This window comes from Aulonocara sp. 'chitande type north' Nkhata Bay, linkage group LG14, assembly GCF_057382095.1.
Source record: "Aulonocara sp. 'chitande type north' Nkhata Bay isolate Kocher_YH1m ecotype deep benthic linkage group LG14, A_spYH_male_GT1.1, whole genome shotgun sequence".
Taxonomy (NCBI): Eukaryota; Metazoa; Chordata; class Actinopteri; order Cichliformes; family Cichlidae; genus Aulonocara; species Aulonocara sp. 'chitande type north' Nkhata Bay.
In genome coordinates this window covers 30430608-30452032 of record NC_141357.1, presented here as the reverse complement: position 1 = coordinate 30452032, position 21425 = coordinate 30430608, and the positions used below count along the sequence as shown (strand labels likewise).

Here is a 21425-nt window from a genome sequence, read left to right as displayed (position 1 = left end):
GACAGAAAAACCCACAAGCAAACAACAATTGAAAGTCGCTGCAGTAAAGGCTTGGCAGAGCATTAAAAAAGAGAAAACCCATCACCTGGTAATGTCCATGAGTTCAAGAGCAATTATCCACAAATGGAGACACAGTAGAAGACCTTTCCAAGAGTTGCTGGCCTATAAAAATTTCTTCAAGAGGACATCAATGACACATCCAGAAATTCACAAAAGAACCGAGAACAATATCTAAAGAATTGCAGGCCTGCTATATCTGCCATAAAACTAACACAGCATTTTATAAAAAGAGCATCATACCAGCAGTCAAATATGGTAGTGGTAGTGTGATGATCTTGGACTGCTTCAGAACCTGGACAACTTGCTGTAACTGATGAATTCTGCATCAGGTCGTGCCCTGAAGCTCAAGCATGCTTTCTTTATGCAGAAGTACAATGAAACACACCAACAAGTCCACCTCTGAATGGCTAAAAAGTAAATAAAGGAAAATGAACAAAAACAAAATGAAGGTTTTAGAGTGGCCTAGTTAAAATCTGGAATTAAATTCAATAGCGATGCTTTGGAATGACCCTAAACTGGCAATTATGCAAAGAATAGTGGGCCAAAATTCCTTCACAGTGTTGTGAAAGACTTATCACAAATGTTTGATTGCAGTTCTTGCTGTCAGGGATGGCACAACCAGTTATTAGGTTTAGGGGGCAATTACTTGTTCACACAGAGCCAGGTAGGTTTTGATAACTTTTTTCCCCTTAATAAAAATCATCACTTAAAAACTACATTTTGTATTTTCTTGTGTTATCTTTGTCGGATATTAAAACTACATTGGTGATCTGAAACCTGCAAGTGTGATGTGGATGGATGAATATTGAACAGTTAAAAAAAACAGCAAAAGAAAAACCCCAAGACAAAACATTTTACTACATAAAGTTCGTCCTAAACGAAATCTGTACAAATAATAATCCACTTCACAGCACAGATTTTTTTCACTTCTGTTTTTTTTGTCTCCTCCATGTCTTTCAGTCTTCTGTGCTATTTAATTCTTTCTTTGCGACTTGCCTTTGTTTGATTTACATCATAAGGTTAATTTTTCTTTTTCTCTCTTTCTTTCTGCTCCTCTGCCAGTTCTTTCTGCACTTGATCGGATATTCTTGATCTATCCCTGTCCTGTGTTCTTTTTCTCCTGTTTTTTTTCCTTTACCTCTTCAAGTTCTGCTTATTTTACTTATCCATGACAAATTCCTTATTCTTCTTTATCAGCTCTTTATTTCCATCCTTCAGTTATTTATTTTTTATTTTTTTTATTTCTCCCGTGTTTTTGATTACCTACTTTTCTTTTTTCTTTACCTTGTTAAGCGCTTTCTTCTCATCCAACAGTTTTTTTCTTATTTTACTTCTCCAAAGTCGCCTTCTCCTCCTATGGTTTTTCCTCTCTGTCACCTCCTTTCTCAGGCTCTTCTCCAGAGCGTTACATTTTGGCCTGCTATTTTTGAAGGTTTTCAGTTAGCCCTGCAGAGAGGCTCTCCATCTCCTTGTTGAGTTCTAGTACTTTACTGTCCTTCTCCCTGAGCAGCTCTTTCAGGGTTTTTACCTCTTCCTGGCAGGCACTGGATTGATTCTCAGTCTCTAAACAGTCCTTGTCTTTCTGCTGGTTGTTCGTTAAGTTTTTTTCTTTCTCTGCCTCCAGCAGTGTGCTGAGTCTGTTCAACTCTTGTTGGTGTGACACTGGAAGCTTCTCCAGCTTGTCTGTTTTCAGTTTGTCCTCATGCACATTATGGCACATAGACAACCTTTCGGCCAGGAGGTATTAGATGAACTATGTGACTCTGTACCCTGTTTCAATTGGTCATTTTAACCCTGGCGGCATCAAAAACCTCAATTAAGTAGCCCATGATATTTTCCTAAGAAATGTTCACAAATCCTCGTTTGCATCATTGATAGTTCGTCTTGGCCACAAATAAAAGGGCAACTGAAAGCAACAATTTCTTGGTATCATAGGTATCTGTAGTTTTTACCACACATGTGTGAAGTATGGGTGTGTAGATATGAATTTTAAAAAAAAAGCTCCAGAGTCCTACGGCAGTCGGTGCTATTGCTCAAATGTGACTTGTTAAGATTTGTATCTCCGTCATTAGTAATTGTAATGTCAGGTGGTGGGGCCGGGGCATTGGCAATATATGCCAATATTAAGTATTGGTATACTGATAAATGAAAATTTAAAAAATAAATGAGAGATAGGAGAAATCTAAAATCATCTAAAAAAACAAAACAAAACCCAACAATATTGGCCATTATATTGGATTTTAAAAACACCAAATATCTTTATTGATGTTTGTCACAAAGATATTTGGTTATTGGCAATGGGTTCCATTCACAATAGGCTAATATCCAGTGTTTGCATCATATATATCTCAATTCCTAACACATGTTTGATTGAATGCTTAATTGGATGCTTTTCATTTTTAAGGATAAGTAAATTTTATCCACTTTATACATCTAGGTAGTTTAATTGGAAACAATGTAGTGAAACACATCTCAGCTCGTAATCTAGTAAAATATTTTTAGTAAAATACTTGAAAATAATTAACACATTTACACTTAAAGAGTTTAATTCCCCAAATAATACAGGCAGAGGACAGAATGTGTATATGTTTACTTAGCTGAGATCATAATACATAAATAAAGACATTTTTAGCATAAGTAGATGCTGTAAATGTAGAAGTAGTTGCATTAAATTCAACCAGAATGCACAAAAGTGTGTGTGATGCTCAGCATTTGAGGGAGAGCTTCCTCAGACTCTCCGTTGATGTGTCCGCCTTCTGGTTTTGTTTGTTTGAATCCACTCGTATCCAAAATTTGTAATATGATGTAAATAGCAATGTTCAGATTAAAAAATAAATCACTTCATCTTTTAAATATATATTTTGGCCACAGAACTTGACATGAACTTCAGAGTTAATAACATAGAGATTCCAGTATTTTTTTTTAAATAGAATTTAATAAAAAGTTTATGTATGACTATGAAAAGGTGATTCCCTTGTAAGTACCACATTAAAACTTGCAACCAAAATCACAAACTGATGACCTTTTTAGTCACATGAAAATAAGAAAGTCAGCAAACTGTGGAGCTGAAGTAGATGTTAAAAGAAAGAACGCCTGTACAGTTAATCTTCTACTTCAATTTTCCAACATTTGATAGGGTTCCCCTATCTCGCTTCCTGTACCTTTCAGTGAACACAGAGGAAGAACAGACGATGCATTACATGCAAGGTTTATGTCCTGCTGATGGAAGACTCTCTCTACACTGAGCTCAAGTGTCATATCCTCCATACTCTCTCCATCTGTCTGGCCCCTTACTTAGCTTCTCTCAGGGAGTATCAGAGAGTACAGGTTTTAACTGGTGTCATGCTGACTTCCATTAAACATTTTATTGTCCCGAATAAACCCAAAATTTGGATACCTATAAATGTCTCCCCGGTTCATGTACCTTATTAAAGAAGCAAGTCTAGATTGCAAAAGCAGCCCTAGTTTAGTCTTAGCCAATATTTGAGGGGTATTTGCTTTTAGCTGGCCTCATTTCTAGACAGAGATTTTACAGAATCTGTACTCAGTAGCCATTCAGTGTGACCTTTTTAAAACTGCATGGGTCTTATTCACTGGTGACTAGAGTGATTTGCATTGTTGGACGATACATCATAGTGAAAGGTTTGTCACTTTTTAGGCTTAATGTGATATTGGGCTGTGTGTATTAAAGAGTAGAAGGAGAGGAGGGAAACAGTGATATCTAATAGATCTATGGACTCTTTGTCACGCTGAAACAAAATCAGAAAAAGTTGCTAAAGAAGGAAGTAATATTTCAGCGAATGTTAATGCACATGTGGTGATGTGTTTGCAAGTTCTGCCTGTGCCACACTCTGCCGTGTGTGTTTATGTCTGTCACTGGATTGTATAGGAATGTGTGTGTGTGTGTGTGTGTTTGTGTGCCCGTGTGGGCGTTATTGCCAAGGCTAGTGCGAAGCGGAGCACAGCTTAATATCTATGTTTGACATAGAGGCCCATTAATAAGGGCCTGATCCGAGCTGGGTGACAGGACTGCTGACAGAGGAGGATCATGGGGAAGAATCATGCCCTGCTGAGGGAGCCTGGGCTGCAGGTAGGCCCATTCTGCCTTCCCCAGGTGTCATTACGGATGCTGGGTAGGGAGCATAGGAGGAAGGGCCACTACTGACATCTACATTAATCACCCCTCCACACATCAAACCCCCCACCCCACCATCCTCTGCACACCACCTCCTCCCACCTCCAGCTCCTAATCATCCCCACGCAGAGACACAAACCCAGTAAGGGGATACTCAGCCATGAAAGATATCCAGCTAAGAGCTCCCCAAATACCACTCTGATCTGATCATGAGTGATGTTGCTACCTGAACCTCTGACCTGGCGCACAATTAAAAACACTTTTCTTTTTCTCCCTCGGACACGCAGGAGAAGCACTTCTGATGAAACTACACACTTTGTCACTGTCTGCATGTGATTCATAGTTTGCATTTGGATTACGCCACAGTTACATGCAATTAAAGTGTTGCAAATACCTCTGCTGGAACGTGTAGCCTACAAACCCCCAGAGTCCGCAGATGCTGTTGTACACACTCCTGATCATCTCGTAGATATCACTCGGTCCACTTGGGGACCCGCTATTGATTCTCAGCCATGCTTTTATCTGCAGAAAACAACCACACTGTAGCACTTTGTGTTCGCAGCGCTTTAGTATAACCTGAGCCTCATCATGGACAATTCTTAGTGAGAAAAAAACTGCAATAATTAAAGGGTGGAGCATTTCATATGTAGGCTGATCATGTCAGTTGTTGTATTGATTTGCAAACTAATATTTTGAATACTTATATTTGCCATAAAAGTAAGTGGACTTGACCAATTAATGCCATGTCATTTGACAAGTAGATGAGGATGGATGAATGTAGGTCAACCGTCCCAATGAATGGCTCCACCCATGGATCCGTCAATGAGCAGATGTTCTGGGGACATTAATGGGTAATTATCTGATTGATTATTAGTTTTGATTTAATTAAAAACACATAATTGCACACAAAAACATGACAGAAATTAGTTTAGGTCAAAACAAATGATTCATTTCAGCATCTGGTGGTAAATTCATATATATGTTGTCTCTTTGTGGAAAATAAGGTGCACTTGCATGCTTTTAATATATTGGAGTCCTGCGTTTTTAATGCACTCGTTCCAAACCGCTGCTCCTGATTTGCTTTCCCCCCCACTGACGTCAGCCTCATTTGTTTGTGGTTACACCTCATCTGCAAGCTTTCAGTTTTTGAAATGAAAGAACTAATCAACCCAAGCAAACCTTGTTTGTCAGTAATATTATAAATGTCACCCTAATGAAAGATTTGTAATGTACTTCCAGCAGTGGAATGAAGCATAATCAGAATCAGAATCAGAATCAGAAAGGGTTTTATTGCCAAATGTTGAGCAGGTTTACAACATTAGGAAATTGCTGCGGTGCTTCAGTGCAAACATACTGTCATAAAAATATAAAAATAAGAATAAGAATTAAAAGTGCTAAGTGGATAGATATATACATGATATATACATGAGTGCAGGTGGTGATCAGTGCCAAACATGGAATGATGCAGTGAACACAGCGTAGGGTCATGTGTTAGTGGTGGGAACAGTCATACGGTTATTGTTCATGTGTCCGACAGCAGAGGGGAAGAAACTGTTCTTATGGCGAGAGGTTCTGGTGCGAATGGACCGGAGCCTCCTGCCTGAGGGGAGCAGGTCAAACAGACTGTGTCCAGGGTGAGAAGGGTCTTGTATCCTGGTGTCCGTGAGTTATCAGTCCGTTGCGTATGCCCCCCAAACTCATTTTTATGTAACATGCCTTGTCCTGAGTAAACACAGCCTCCAGTTTAATTAAAATAAATCCACTTTGAGCTGATATTTAGAAAGCCACAAAATATCACTGCTTGTGCTACAGATAAAGTGATTGAGAGTGGGGAATAAAAGGCTGGGCTTGGGGGAGAATTACACTCTACTTACTTTTCCATCAATGAAGCCATACACTCCATTGTTTATGTTTGAAGTGGGCTTTTCTTTTTCGTAAATGACCTTTCTCCAGTTCCCTTTTTTCTCCCTCTCCTCTCTTTTATTTGCCTTCAACCCTCAGCAACACTGATGACACAATAAATTTCTGTTTGCCTCTTTGTGTGTCTGTTTGTGGCTGCATGCATTTGCTAGAATCTAGGACACTGGAGAGACACTGAGAAGACAGCATTTGCATGCAGCTCACAAACATATTAAAATATGAAGACAAATCACTGTGTCTGGCCAGCTGACAATGCTCCCTGCAACGAGAGCCAGCTAGCAAACTTACAGCATGTCGCAGTTCCCCGTAAGGCCTTTACAGGGCAAGCTTCGACATGTAGCTCAACAAACAAACAGAAGAAAAAAGTGGCCGTGAGCAGTCAAAGCTATCATTAAAGGCGGTGGAAGTGTTTCCTTCTGCCACAGCTATTCGATCATGTGCCTTAGCCTGTATATTGTTTTTAGTGGGAGAGCAGGGCTTTCAAACACATCTTGGGGGCACATATGTTGGGCTTTGTTGTATGGCTGACTTTGATGTAAATCACAAAATGAGAAATCCAAGCCTTTCAGCCCACACTTCTGCTAATGTTGCGTCCATTCAGAGGAGAAACAAAGCACCAACTTGTTAGATTGTGCGTTCCATCTTTTTACACTGGCGTGCCCAGAGCTGTATTCTTTAATTTGCAAGCATGCTTATTTATTGCTTTGTGCCATTTTTGCTTTCTGAAAGTCGTTTGAATTACACAATATACTGACTGGGGAAATGAAATGATAATACTTTGGTACAAATTTTGGAAAACAGTTTGTCAGCGTAATCATAACTTTTTGATGTAAAACAGTGCATTCGGCTTGTTATTTCCTAACATAGAAGATTTGAGATTTGCGTGCTGAAATTGCCCCTTAGGTGTGGCATTTATCAAATCATGTGAATTCATCTACTTGATATAACACAGCAATGCACGCAGTCTCCAAGTTTTCTTATATCCGTCACACTCCTGTTGGGTCTCCATATGCTGTACCATGGCTGTATACGGCTTCGTAAGCCGGTATTAAAAAAAAGAGAGCATGGTAACAAGAAGGTAGCCATAGCTGACACCAGTAGGGGGAGCTCACAGTTCATAGCTCCCCCGTAATAAACCCTGTACGGAAACATGCAGAAGGCTGCTGCGCGGTAGTTCAGACCACATACACGAACCTCCCCTCTATCTCTGACCATCAGCACATCTCTGGTCCTCCTTGTTGTTTCCAATCACGATTTGGCCATGATTAAAATTGGACTGCAATAATGTTGTTCTCTGCATTCCGTGTGTGCGTCTGCATATCTCGCCCTTAAAAAGACATTTGTGTATTTATTTGTTGGTATGCAGAGCTGCTCCTCTCCTCATCCTGGGGCAGGGCCTCGGTCAATCAGTCATTGATTTCTGACAAAGATCATATTTACAATTCTGCTTCAGTATCTCAATGGATTAATATCCTCATGCTATTCAGCTTATAATTTCCCAGCAAGTGTAATTTGCCTGCGTTCAAATATGGAATATATTGATTAGCAGCTTTATCATATGATGAATGAATTCCATTCATAAAATAACGTGATTCTTATGTTATCCTGTTTTCGTTTTCCACCCTTTTACCGCTGTTGCCTGTGCAGATGTAGTTGTTGGCCCCACTAGGAAATGTTTCAGTAAATAAGATGCTTAAACTCCTTGATGTCTTAAGATAACATTGTTCTCCAACATCCAGCCCTGTGGTGAACAATGACTGCACTTGAGGCTGTAAACGTATAAAAAGTTAAACTCCTAATGTGTAAACATTCAAATATGTGTAAAGTGGTTTTATGGCTTTATTATCCTCCCTCTTTCTCTCTCTCTGCTTGAAATGCTTATCTTGATTATCACAACTTAAGAGAGATTCGGGCTGACATCCAAACTCTCCTCGTTCTCAAACCACTAGGCTGCTCTCTCTTCGTCTCGCTCCTGATTTCGCGAACCGATCCTTGTTTTGTGCGAGTGCGTCGAGCTTCAGTGTGGTGGGCTGCGGGCTGTGCGCAGAGACCGTGCGCTCCTAGCGGCCGCGCTGTTGAAACCCAAAGGCAGAAAGAGAGGAGGATGTTGAACTGTAGAATGACTGTACATTTACAGCGCTGAGCACATGGGTCTTTCGGGAGCTGCTTCTCGCTACAATAACACAACTTTCTGGAAATGCATGATAGCTGAAGTTTGGTTTGCTGCCGAGTCGTCTCTCCAACTATGGAGACGTCGCTGAAGATTTGAAAGGTGCCAGAGACGCGTCTCAAGGACCCGATAACGAGCGGAGAAGTATAGATACTATGCTGTGTTTTCCAGTGTGGACTTAAATTACCTTTCTTTCAGACTCTGTTCGTTACAGCGTGTACAGTAGGTCATCTTGTCAAACAGCAGAGACTGCAGAGGAACTCACGGGGCAAGCAGGGATAATATCCAAAGACCGAGAGTTTGGATTCAAGGTTCGCTGTGTATTTACATCCCGCTCTGCTCCGGGTAAACTACTACTTTAAATGGATCCTCTCTGTTTCTGGACCTTAACACTGGCTTTTGTCAGTAAATAGGGCCCATCCATAACTCCTAGAAACACGGAATTGACTTGATTGTCATTTTGGACATCTTTCTTTCTGTAGTGAAATCGAGGATTTACGCGCCCGCCGTGGATGGTTAATATGCTAGTATGGGTCCGCTAGCGTTCATCCTTGTCAGTGGACTACTGTATTTTCAAGTTGATGGTAAGTTACTAAACGCGTTGTTGTGTAAAACTCCTTAAATATATTATAATGTTCTGTTCTTCCCTGACTCCGCAAGTCCCTGCCGTGCAACACCCAGTTTAAAGCCAATTTTGTTTCTCATTTATTTTACAGTTTAATTATTATAATAATAATAATAAGTCGCCATCAGCATTGGCTTTTGGGTGATAACATGACGAGCTTGTGGAGTTTTTATTTAAATGAATTTACATCTCCTCAGTGCTTATTTTTCATTTTCTTCTCTTTTTTCATCCACTAAAGTCGAAGCAAAAAAAACGAAGAAATGCTTAAAACCAACAAAAAAGCTCCTCCCAAGAGGCTAAAATCGGAGCAAAGATTAGGTGTATTTTCTTTTTATATGCAACAGATGAGAAAAAGCTGTTCAATATAATATAGAACCATAGCTCATACCATGACAGAACACTTTAAATGTGTTTTGAAACACTTCTGACTGTGACACAGGTTTTAGAGAAAGCTGAATATAAATGATTTCCAGGTTCTGTCACAGCGGCTACAGGTATTTCCATTGCAGAGGTGAGAGAGACCCTTTTGGAAAAGGAAAATACAGAACGTATCAAACATATGAGATTCGATGTGGTATAAATGGAAGTAGTGCTGTATAAAACAGACAGTAGCCTAGTTCTGCTCTGTAAATTTGGGGGTCATTGGCCTGCTTCTTATATATGCTATGATTGTACAATACTCAGTGTCTGCACTCTGCACTACATGGCGTGGTTTCTGTGCTTTAGGTTTTCAGAGCTGTGGTTGTACATTGTGGTGTAAGCTGACCTAAACCAAATCTGGAACAGTGCCACAGTTTATTATTTCCATTTGTTTGATTAATGTTTAATGATGATGTGGATTACAGACAAGATTGATTCATTTCTGCAGCCAAAAGCTCCTGCCCTCTTGATCCAGTCTACCACTGAGTGCCCAGTCAGCATCTTTATATTACATGCTTCTCAGGATTCTCTGGCCTACAAGGGAACTAGTTTAATAGAGGAATTAAAACAGCTTCAGCTAGAGAGTTAATGTAATGACTCACAGCAATCATCAAAATAGGACAGCTTAGGTGACGGAAATCGTGATTGGAATGGGTCCAACCTGTGACTGGCGAAACGATAATCGGTATTAAGATGTATTACCTTCAAATTCCGTGGTCTGCTTTCATTTTAGTGCTTCTTTTGAAAAGGACACACCTTTTTTTCAGTGATCTTGCACACTGTCTGCACAGACAATCAGAGGCTTATAATCAAAGAATGAGAAAAGAATACTTCTGACGAGTCTCGTGCTGGGTCATTATATTATCATACGTGAGTGATGATTCACACATATGTTTGTATTGCATTGTTTGCTCAGCTTATCCATATGTGAACCAGTTTTTTTTGTTGCCCCTGAATGCAAGAGTCTGTAAGGTCCCATTTTTTCTTTTCTTTTGCCTGTCAACCCACGCTTTTGTTCCTCACAGCTGCAAGTTTTGGTTCTGAAGCGTCTTAGTTCAGTGTCCACGTTTAGTAGTTTGCAAATCAAGTCTCCTTTCTTCTGGGAATTGAATTTTTTTCCCCTTGGCCTTTTTTGGTGTTTTTTACTCTGTTCAGCCACTGGTTGCTAAGCAGTAGCTGATGGCATTGCTAGCTGGACAGAGAGAGAGAGAGCACATCTCCCAGGGAGCAGTGGATCTTCCCAATCATTTGCCTGTCACCCTCCTCCCCCCTCTGTCTTGCTCTCCTATTCCATCCCAGCAGAACTCACCCATCACCCAGCCTTTTAAGAGGTAATCTTAGGGTCCATGGAGAGGGAGGAGCTTCCACTAAGAGTCCACTTGGGCAGACAAAAAGGCCTGGAGTTGCATTCACTGGGCTGCATAGCCAACAAAGCCAAGACTTGTGAATGGCGTCAGTCACTGTTTAGTGTGCTGTGATTAATACTGCTAGTGTGCAGGAGAGGACTGATACTGGGAGGGAATAGGTGGAGAAAGTGGATGTGTGTTGGCTGTTGTTGGCCAGAGTTGGAAGACATTTAGTGACCCGAGACAAGTTGTGCATCTGAAAACAGTTTTACCACAGTGTGTGGGGTTTTTTTGTATGAAAAGGCCCACTGCAGTAGGATATACTTTCTGGAATACACATGTCTGCAGCTGTTTTTGTTATCTTACAAACTCTGCTGTGTTGCTTTTGAAGCTGGTTTAGAACATGCTTTGCATAGTGGACATGCACTCCTGACCCTTTGCTATTTTGAGATCTCCTGCATGCCTGTGTCTGATGTAGGAGCTGGTGACATCACATTCATCCTGGGTGATACACCAAGAGGTGCTGAAATAAGGACCAACTTAAATATGTCAAGGAGGCTGTTTAGATGGCCGCTTGGGGATGGGGTCGTTTCTGTGGATAGTGTGTAGTTTTTGATTCACCAGCGGGGTTGGGGCTTCACTAATGCTGAGTCAAGAGAAACTCAAACCAGGAGAGCACGCGTGTGCGTGTGTTATGGAAAGGAGGAGGGACAGAATGGGTGCAATCAAATCTAAAAACTGAGAGAAGAGTGGTTTAACAATACAATCTTTTAAATATAAATTGCAAGGCTGATGCTTTATTACCGAAGAACACTGCAAACTAACAACTCTGTTGATGGTTATGATTAAATGAGAGAGGTTTATAGTGCTGGCCTATAATGGAAAGTAAGCCCAGATTAAAATAGTCTAGGTGAATGATGAGGCAGGCTGAGGTCATTGTGTAAGAGCCATTGCGATTCGTGCCCCAAATGTGATTGTTCTGCTCGAGCTGGCAGTGTTTAGGCAGTGTTATTGTAATTGCGGTTCATTTGCTGGAATGGTGTTGCTGTAATGGTGAACCTTCATCTCAAATGTACAGGAAAGTCCCCTCTCTACTGTCTCCCATAGTCTCATCACTGTCAAGGAAGTCGCCTTGCTCTTCGCCATGAAGCGCTACTGTTTATTCTCTGATTAACATCAAAAATGAGTTAAGACAACAAGACTGAAGCTGGTAATCATAATACAAAGTGACAGAATAGGGAACGAGGAAATGGGATGCGGTGAGCACTTGTCCAGTAAAAATCAGCTTCCTGATCCTTTTGTGCCATTTAAGTGATAAGTGTTACTTGGCCGGTAACGTTGTCATGTCATCTCCTATGATGTTTTAACAGCCAAGTCTGGCTGCTCAGTGGTTCGTGTTTCAACAGCGATCACTTCACACATTCAACACGTGATAGAGTAAAGTTTGAGCTCTCCATAATTCTTTTAAATCACAAAAATAATGCCGTGTGATCACTGAGATATAAGAGGATTCACAGCTGTTTTAAATTCTTGAAACACGATAGGTAGTGTCTTTGCAGTTTCATGGTGCAGATGTGGGAGAGAAAATGTCAGCTTCAGACAATGCACATGGCTGGTTTTCCTCTAAGACCAGCAAAATGGAGGGAAGGTAATGCCACTTTTCCCTGTTTTACCTCCGCTTTATTAAGCCCCAGTCAAGCATACCCCTGACATTTACAGAGCAGAATTGCACAGAGAAAAAGACAAAATAACTGAGAGATTACAACAGGACCAAGTAGAGGTTTAACACTGTTAGGTAGACAGCTAGTGTCTTTCCTCCCACAATATATATTTTCAGATCTTCCCACAGTCTTGCTCTTCCCCTGTATCTCACGTACACACATACTGTCATTGCTCAGGTATCCCATCAGTGGCGGTGTCAATGAGGGTGGAATTCAAACAATGAGGAGTTTATTGTACACCTGTGATAGGAGCATAAAGTGGGAGTGTGTTTAGGTTGGGGTGGGGGAGGAGTGATATGATGACTAGAGATGACTAAAGCAGGTAAAACAAGTGGTAAGGGCCTTCACCTGTCTCACACACCTGTACTTATAGAATACACACCTGTGCTTACCGCCTGGGCCCCAGAGCACAGATATAAGCCTCAGTCTGTTCTGTCATCGTCTTTGTTTCGCAAACAGCAGATTAAAAGTTGTAAGGGGGCCAGCAGTAAATAAAGGTGCCGTTATATAAATCAGGATGTGCAGGATGTGTTACTCATTTACACTGTGGAGTTGATGAGCAGTCCTATCAGGAAAAATGTAACTGTCGTAAGAGCACGGCAAAACAACATGACATAAGGACTGAGTATAACAGAAGCCGGTAGTGATGTGAACATGGAAGGGACTGAGTGTTTGTCTTATCTGTGTTTTCATGTTCCAAGCTGCACTGAAATGTTTTTGGGGAAAGCATTTATTTACTCTGTGTCCCGTTGCCCTCACCCTGCCCTCTGTTTGGCTGTCTCGCAGCAACCTTCAGATAGGAGGAAGGGATGTCAAGGTTGAGTGACTCATGGAAGTACATGGAACTGTATAATCCATGCTTTTAGGATAAAGCCCCCTACACAAACAAACACAGATACACAAATCCACCGTAAACTTACAGACCATACAGATCTATACTGGCAAACATAAAGTGATTGCAGGAGGATAAAGCAAGAAGAAATAATGCACAATTACAACAGTTCAGATAGAGGGGGGAGGAGGTGGAGGTGGAGGTGGAGGTGGTCAACAAGTACAAGTACCTCGGGCTGTGGGTGGACAATAAACTGGACTGGTCATGCAACACAGAGCACCTGTATAAAAAAGCCCAAAGCCGACTGTACTTCCTCAGGAGGCTGAGGTCTTTTAACATCTGCAGGAAGCTCCTGAGGATGTTTTACCAGTCGGTGGTTGCTGGAGTACTTTTCTATGCTGTGGTGTGCTGGGGGAGCAGCACAGCAAAGAAGGACTCATCCAGGCTGGAGAAACTGATCAGGAGGGCTAGCTCTGTGGTCGGCATGAAGCTGGACACTCTGGTGACAGTGGCAGAGAAAAGGACATTAAAGAAACTGATGGACATTATGGACAATGCCAGGCATCCTCTGCACACGGCCATAAACAATCAGAAGAGTCTGTTCAGTGACAGGTTGCTTCTCCCAAAGACAAGAACTAACAGACTTAAAAACTCCTTTGTCCCACACGCCATCAGACTGTTTAACTCCTCTCTGGTGGGGAGAGGGAGGGGAAACAGGAGGACAAAGGAGGGGGGAACAACTAAGCTGTAGTGCCTCTTCACCTCACTGTACAATACCTTGTGCAATACTTTTTGTAAATAGTCAACAGTGCAATAGACTCAATACTTGAAATGTGCAATTCACTTGTATTTTTATTTTTATTCCTATTTATTCTATTTATCCCCTTCGTATATTTTATTTATATTGTCTCTGTATTTATATATATGTGTGTGTGTATAACTCTGTAACTTCTGTCGGTGCTGTGCTTTTTTGGAAATCGAATTTCCCAGAGGAACCCACCCGAGGGATTAATAAAGTTCTATCTTATCTTATCTTATCTTATCTTATCTTAACATTGGGGGGATGTATGTGTTTTTAATTTTTGACGTTTTAAGCCAAAAAACAAAACATACTCTCTTGTTCTTCATTGTTAAGACTTTGTGTGACAGTTGTGCCTGAGCTGAGTATCTCACCAGTGTTTTAAAGATGAGGTCAGGTCTGGTGATAAAAATGCATGAGCTGTCTCGCAGTGCAAGACATATGAAGATGGACAGCCAGAGTACGACACTCAAGCACACATCCATCACGCGCAGCAGTAGTCCAGCACAGCTGTAATGCTGCTCAGAGTGGTGGAGCCACTGAATAAGTGTCTTGTTCCACCGTCTTCATCTCCTGCTCGGTCTATGGATCACCTAGCCATGACAGCTATCCAGCTTTTCTTACCTGAAGCTAACTGGAGGATAAAAACCTTTAGAAATACAAAGACTCCAGACTATAGACCATCACCTCATTAGAGTAGTGTTTCAGAGCAGAGGCTATTACTTTGATGATGCACAAATGAAAAATGCACGCATCTCTCTCTGTCAGTACTGTAGGAACCTGTTCTTGTCGTGTCCTTGCTGGGAAAAGAAAAAAATGGCACCCCACTGCTTTGTAAACCTAGTCACCATGACCCGGGGCGAGTTGATTTACTGTATATAATGACTCCTGGTGAGACTGGCTTTGTGGTTGAAGTTTCAGTGTGGAACGTGGCATCAGCCAAGTGTCACAACCGTTTTGGTGAAGAGGACAAAAGCCCTAATCACATCCTTGAACATTTGAACTCTCCACTTTCACTTCCAGGATGGTGGTGATTTTTTTTTCTGCATAGCTGCTCCCGGGCATTTGTCACTGAGAGGCTATGCAACACAGAGCCAGCTCCAGAATTATGAACTGCTGTAGGAGTGTGCGGGTAAATGTGTTTTGGAAACACTATTAATAACCATCAAAGTCTTGTTTTGTGTTAGCGTGGATACATGGGCCTCAATAAACTGAATGAGTCCTCTTCCACTTACTGCTGGCACCCTTGACCCTGTATCCCAAAGCAAGACCACACTAAATGTCTTGTGGTATAAAAATTTAATAAATCTTATTCTGACTTGCTTGGCTGCACCTTAAAAAAGGAAGTATCAGAGCCGGTGCTTTGCTTTCTGAGTTTATCGGTTGGATGGTGTGGTTATAGCTCTTATTTTTCATGTTTCCATCTGGAGTTAAGCTTATCTAAGGACCACTGGAGTGCTTGACATGCAGGGAGGACCAATGAGTTTTTATATTTCCTTGCTTTTTTTACAACTTGGGTAAGAAATCCTCTTAAAAACATTTTGGGTTTGACCTCTGTCCTGTGAAATAATATCATTCGTTTTGAGAAAATACTTATTTTTTGTTTGTGCGCTTACATAGGAGGCTCAGGTTAGTTATTTACCTTCTGACTACCTGATGTCTCTGTGTGACATACATATGCTCATCCTGAAGAGGACTCAGCTGAATGAAATGCTTGTGGTTAGATAGCAGAGAGATACTGTTTCTGAACACATCAGTCCTGGTTTTGGCCTTTCTGTTTAGTCTCTTTTTTTTTGTTTTCTCCTGAAAAACTCCACAGCTAAATTTAAGTTAAATTAAGGTTTCTATTATTTGAATAGCTTATTATTTTGAGTGCTTTATGAAAAGTGTGTCAGTATCTCCCAGCCTAACTGTAGGCAGCTAAATAAGTCTATTTAGGATTAGTCAGTCCACTTACTGCAAAGTCACACAGTCACAGCTCAACACCATGTGTCACCTACACCCTTCTCTATCCCCCTCCACATTTGATCAAAATCTATATTTTTTAATTTCTGTTAACACCTGAAAGTGATTTTGAGTCAGCTGTCTTTACAATTACACGCACTCTGCACACACGATATACCATGAAAAGATAGATCTAAACACTGCTGCTTTCTTATCTAATTTGTAGAACATTTACAGAGATTAAAATGACCAAAGAAAATTGGACTCTATTACGATTGCTTATTACTGATGATCATTGCATGACTGGAGCAAGTGAACATTACCTTAACTGTAAGGGATTCTTTGTAGTGGAATAGGAAGGGGAGACTGGGCTGGAATTGAAATCGTTGAGTTTCCAAGCACACAACTTTAATATCAAGGTTACTGTCATGGTGCAAAGCAAAGGCCAACAGTCAAATGCTAGAGCAGAGGCTCTTCAAAAGGATCTGCAGGAAAAAAGAGAGGTTTGAAAAAGGTGGGGTGGCGCAGTGAGCTACACGCTTCACTGGCCCAGGAATCGGAAATCATTTAATCTGCATCACGCAGTTTAGTATCCCTACCAGTGGCCTGACAGCCCCACAGAACTAGCACTGTACTCCTTGTACTAATCAGTCCATACAAAGAGAGGAAGCAGCACGCTTGTCAACACTTTTCCCTTTACAATAAAGCAGTCTTAACTGTTTTTACGTTATCCTGCTCTTCCTCCTTTAGTATCTTGTTGCAAGTCAGCGATCTCCGCTCTTTTGAGACGAGGCAAGTGCTGAAAAGTGATAACATCGCCTTTTCTGTGCATGGATACTCATAGTAGGGTGGAGAGTAAGAATGGGGGAAAACAAGGTTGAAACTCCTTGAAATACAAGCAATGTGAATCAGCCCTTTGCAGTAAAATCAGATATTCTGTTTCCCACAGTTATCTATTTATATATTCCATCTGCATGGGGGAGAGAGTAAATACATGGATGCAAAGTCAATTTGACCCCACCTCGACATTGCCTGAAATACACTCAGAATGGAATTCTATCTGATATTTGTTAGAGGCAAGCATGGATGCATTGAGGGGTTGGGAGCAGCTCATAGAATTACCCCTGTGTTTGCTTTCAAAGTATGGATCCTAGCAGGAGAAGAGAGGAGCAGTATGCGGAGCACTGAGGTGGAACAGACTCCATCATGTGAGCCAGTTACCTAGTTGAAACCCCTCCCTCTCTTGAAACAGAAGATGAAGCGGAGGAATCTGCTCTGCACCTGTGAACACTCTTCATTTCACTCTGTGTGTCTTCAGTTTGAGGATTCTGCTGTATCGAGTGGCTGGCCGGATGCGCTGGACTGGGCTGGGCTCCAGCAGATACAGCAGGATGTCTCCAGTGACACCTCACTGAGATGGGCTGTTTGTCTGGTATTGGAGTATACTGGCGCTCATGCGCTGTGACGCCACTGACAGCTTGGCATAAAGAAGATGAATTTCGGGTGCAGAACGGGCTGCTTGGAAGTGTCACGGCAGGGCCGGTGCTGAGGCGTAGAGGGCCAGTAACATCCGTCTTTCACCATCACCAGTTTCCCCCTGCTGCTTTATCGTATTTCCCCTTTGATGACATGACGGATATGACTCAGTCACCCTCACAGTGAGGACAGCATGTAACAGGACAGGGAGCAAGTGAAATGGACAGAGGGATATGGGGAGGTAGAGGCGGAGATGCATAGAGAGAAGGAGATCGAGTGGGAGGTTGAAGAGAAGTGGAGAGAGTTGGGAGAAGTGGGAGGCAGAGGGAGGGTATACTTCAGATTGGACAACATGGATCTAATGCATAATTCATTCACTCTGAAAATTCTTTGAGGTTTTCTTTTTTTTTTTTTTTTGGACACTTTTATATTCACTCAGTCCACTGGGTTTCAGCACTTTCTGCCCGAAATACCTCGGCCTTTTCCACATTATAATATTACTGCATTCCTGGCCCGGACCTTGGTTTTTTCTGTTTGATGTTTTATGGCGCTTTGGTGACCAAAACTTTTTGCCTTGGTCTGGGGTTGCCATTGGTTACCTCCGATTAGCATGCATCTGTTGGTAGAATAATTAATATCTCTTTGGGGAGCCCTTCCTTCAGTGCTCTTCCTGTGACTGGTGTGTGTATTGATTTGGTTGGTGGGAGAATTTCTCCTGGGAGCTAATAAAAATAATTACAAAAAGATCATCAAAGGCCTGGCCTTCTGTTGCACACATGAATAAATATGTGACAAAGATAACAGAAAAGACCAGTTCTAGGTGTGTGGTCAGTGGTAATGCAGGAGAATGAGTTGTAGTTAAGCAGCTTTTTATCTCGGATTTAAAGGACAAATGTTACCCATCTTATCTTGTTTAACCTATATGTTTTTCAGTTATATTTCAATGCTAACGTCACATATTGGTTGAAACACTATAGCGGGAGAAAAGCGGGTGCTCAAATACTGCACATTTCTTGGATAACAGCACAGCGAAATTGCATCCATTTCAGTGAAACTGACATAAGTAGACGGGAAGAAAAAAGGCAGAAAAGAATCAGCTTCTGGTTCAGTAATCCCTCTCTGATTTAATTCCCTGTCTGTGTGCTTGTTTGTTTGTTCTGTGGTTCCTACTTTTTTCCAAAAGTGGATGACTGCACAGCAGTGGTGAAAAGTAATGGCGGTATTATTGCAGACAGGGGGAAACACAGCATTTTGATTGGAGCGTGTGCCCTGAGACCCAGTGAAGTGCACTCGCCTCAGCTCAGAGAGCACTTGATTGCACAGCACCAATGATCACATTAAAAGGGCAACAGAAAGCCCATTTACCGTAAAGAGAGTGGGAAAAGGGGCCCAATAGGAAGCTGAAAATTGACTTTCGCTCCTGTGAGGAGTTAGGTCTGATGGCTCAAGAATGTATATAAAGTTTTTTAATTTGATATTTTTGGACAGTGCACATTCAGGGACATTCATGGAAGCCACATGAGGGCTGTAGTAGATACACTCGCTTAAGCTTGTGCAAATATTTTCTTTGCACTTTTCAAAGTGAAACTGCTCACAAGGTTTATGTGTTGAAGTTTTTCAGTATTGAGATTAATGGGTCATTTTCAAACCATATTCCACAGCATATGGATGTGCTTTTAACCTCTACACCTGACTCAGGAAGGACACTGACCAGTCACGTCTGGCCTTCTGTGCACCCAGCTTAGCTTTTTTTGGCAGTGAAAGGACAATTGTAGAGGCATCTGCTGTGTTCATTTCCACAGGAAAGAGGAGACCAGATGGAGACTCAAGGTTTAAGTGATTAGAAAGCAGTAGATTGGAATACAAATTGGATTCAAAGAAATTAGACTGATAGAAATCGAATAGAGTCACTGCAGTTTAGTCATGTCCATTGGCCTTAGCGGAAAGCCACTGCACGATTTGTGGATTATTGGGGAAGCAGATGCTCCAATGAGATAAGAATAAATGTGCGTTTGACACTGGATCTGAGGGAGAAGGGGGCCTACATGACTGTCCTTTATCTTGCCCTCCATTTATCAATGTCACAGTGTTAATTACTGCTTAATCTATTAAGTCACTTATTGCCAGAATACAAACTTGCTCTTTGCCCTCTCTGTGACAGGAAAATTGGCTGCTGGCTAGGTTATTGTTCCCTACTTTTGGTGAAAAAGATAGCAAGAAAAATACCTTAGATTTTTGTTCCAAACACCAGCTATACTTCTTCAGTTTTCCACATAATACCAGTGAGATTAGATCATGGACTCTGGGGACAGAATATTACCTACCCCTCTACTACAGATCGCTGTCTGTGGCACCAGTTAGTGCAAGACACCAGGCCTGATCACTAATCAATGACAGGGAAATGGAAGGAATTAGCCCAAATTAGGAAGAAGAGAGAACAGACTGCCTCCTGTTCAGGGGTCAATATGTCCCTATCTGATCCCTGATTCCTGACATTTTGTGGACTAGTGCACATTTCCAGACTAAATCTGTGTGTTTTGTGTGTGTTTGTGTGTACATATGCACACACATCCACCACACTTGGTCTTTGAAGTGGATTTTATGCTGACCAGCAGGTTTCTGCTGGCTCGTGTCCCTTTGCCTGTAGACTCATGAGGAGAAAAGACCTCGGTACAGCTTGTCCTGGTTTCCCCTGGGAGGTTGAAGTGTAACGGGTGGTGGGATGTGCAAAACCCAGCCAAACAAAGAGCTGAAACCACCGCTGTTATGCTTGCATCCTGTGTTCAAATTACCCCTTACATAAGCACAAAGGCCTATGTGGTATACTGCACTTCTGTGCAGCAGGCATCATTCTATTACCCCACTGTACTGCCCCCAGGGAAGGGCACAATCATCAACTCTGCTCAATCACATGCACACCTGCAACAGCTCATTTTAAGACAAAGAGCTGAGCTCTTAACTTAAGGCAACACTGAGTGGTTAACATTTAGCTGTCAACTGAAGCAGAGTTATTGATGAGGTATTGAATGGTTCAAAAGAAAAAAGGGTTGTTGGAAAACTGTGCCTCATTCCCCATTCCCTTTGCTGTGTCTTTGATTGCTGGATCAGACTGTTTGATTGTTGCATGGTTCCCATGGCTTCCTTGATATAAGAGTGTGTGCGTGCGTTTGTGTGGCCTACAGCCTCTTATCACCATGGGTAAGACCTGGTCACAGACACACTGCGCACTCTGACTCGGGGAGCATTATCTTAACTGCCAGGCTCCAAAAGCTTACCCACTGTAAGCTCTAATGAAAAGGAGTGGGCCAAGGTTTTCAACCACAGGGGATTAGCATTTGACATTAGTCTGGACCCCAACATTCATATTCACATCACATGCCTGCTTTTTGCATAGTGAACTCCCACTTTTCCTGACTTTTTCTGAAAACCAAATATAGAGGGCAGATAAACAGCATAATGTGGGTCTATGTGTGTAATTCTAATGTAAGCTAACTGTATGCCTTCATTCACTGTTTGCCTGTAAGTTCCATTACTCTCAAGCTCTTGCATGGGCTGAGAAGAGCAGATAGAATATTTTTTTGACTAACCTGTTATGGTTATTAAAAGCTTTAATAGGCTTTTATTACAAGCTTCCATCCCAAGTCAGATATATAAAGGCACTTACCTCTGCTATTTGGGTCCAGGCAGCAAGAAAAATAGCAAAAACAACTGCTTTTGTCACCTGGTTTTTGAACAATGTGAATCAAAATTGGGGGGGTTTAAATGTGGATACATGTAGCCAGATTAGCTGTTTTGGGTGGGTTTTTTGTATATACCTATTGCTGTTGAGTTGAATTGTAGCTTGATGGTTTTAGATGTCGCTTAGTGAGTAGTAACTGCATTTGTAAATTATGTATAGGCTGCCAAATCAACTCAGCAGAACACAGTGGATCGCAGTGGATATTGGATCATTACACAGAAAGTAGAAGTTCTGTTGT

At 41.6% G+C, this 21425-nt stretch overlaps 1 protein-coding gene across 8 annotated transcripts in view; it reads left to right on the top strand.

Annotated features, from left to right (window-relative positions):
- Positions 1-21425, top strand: part of robo2 (roundabout, axon guidance receptor, homolog 2 (Drosophila)) — a 260038-nt gene that overhangs the window by 97979 nt on the left and 140634 nt on the right. Inside the window, exons 1-2 of one of the 8 annotated variants that reach the window (XM_086262029.1) lie at positions 8153-8630; positions 8768-8869. The exons of the other annotated variants lie outside the window; for them this stretch is intronic. Coding sequence (XP_086118155.1) covers positions 8815-8869 — 55 coding nt within the window. The 5' untranslated portion in view covers positions 8153-8630; positions 8768-8814. Of the gene's footprint in view, positions 1-8152; positions 8631-8767; positions 8870-21425 lie in introns of those variants that run through there. 8 annotated transcript variants of the gene reach the window in all.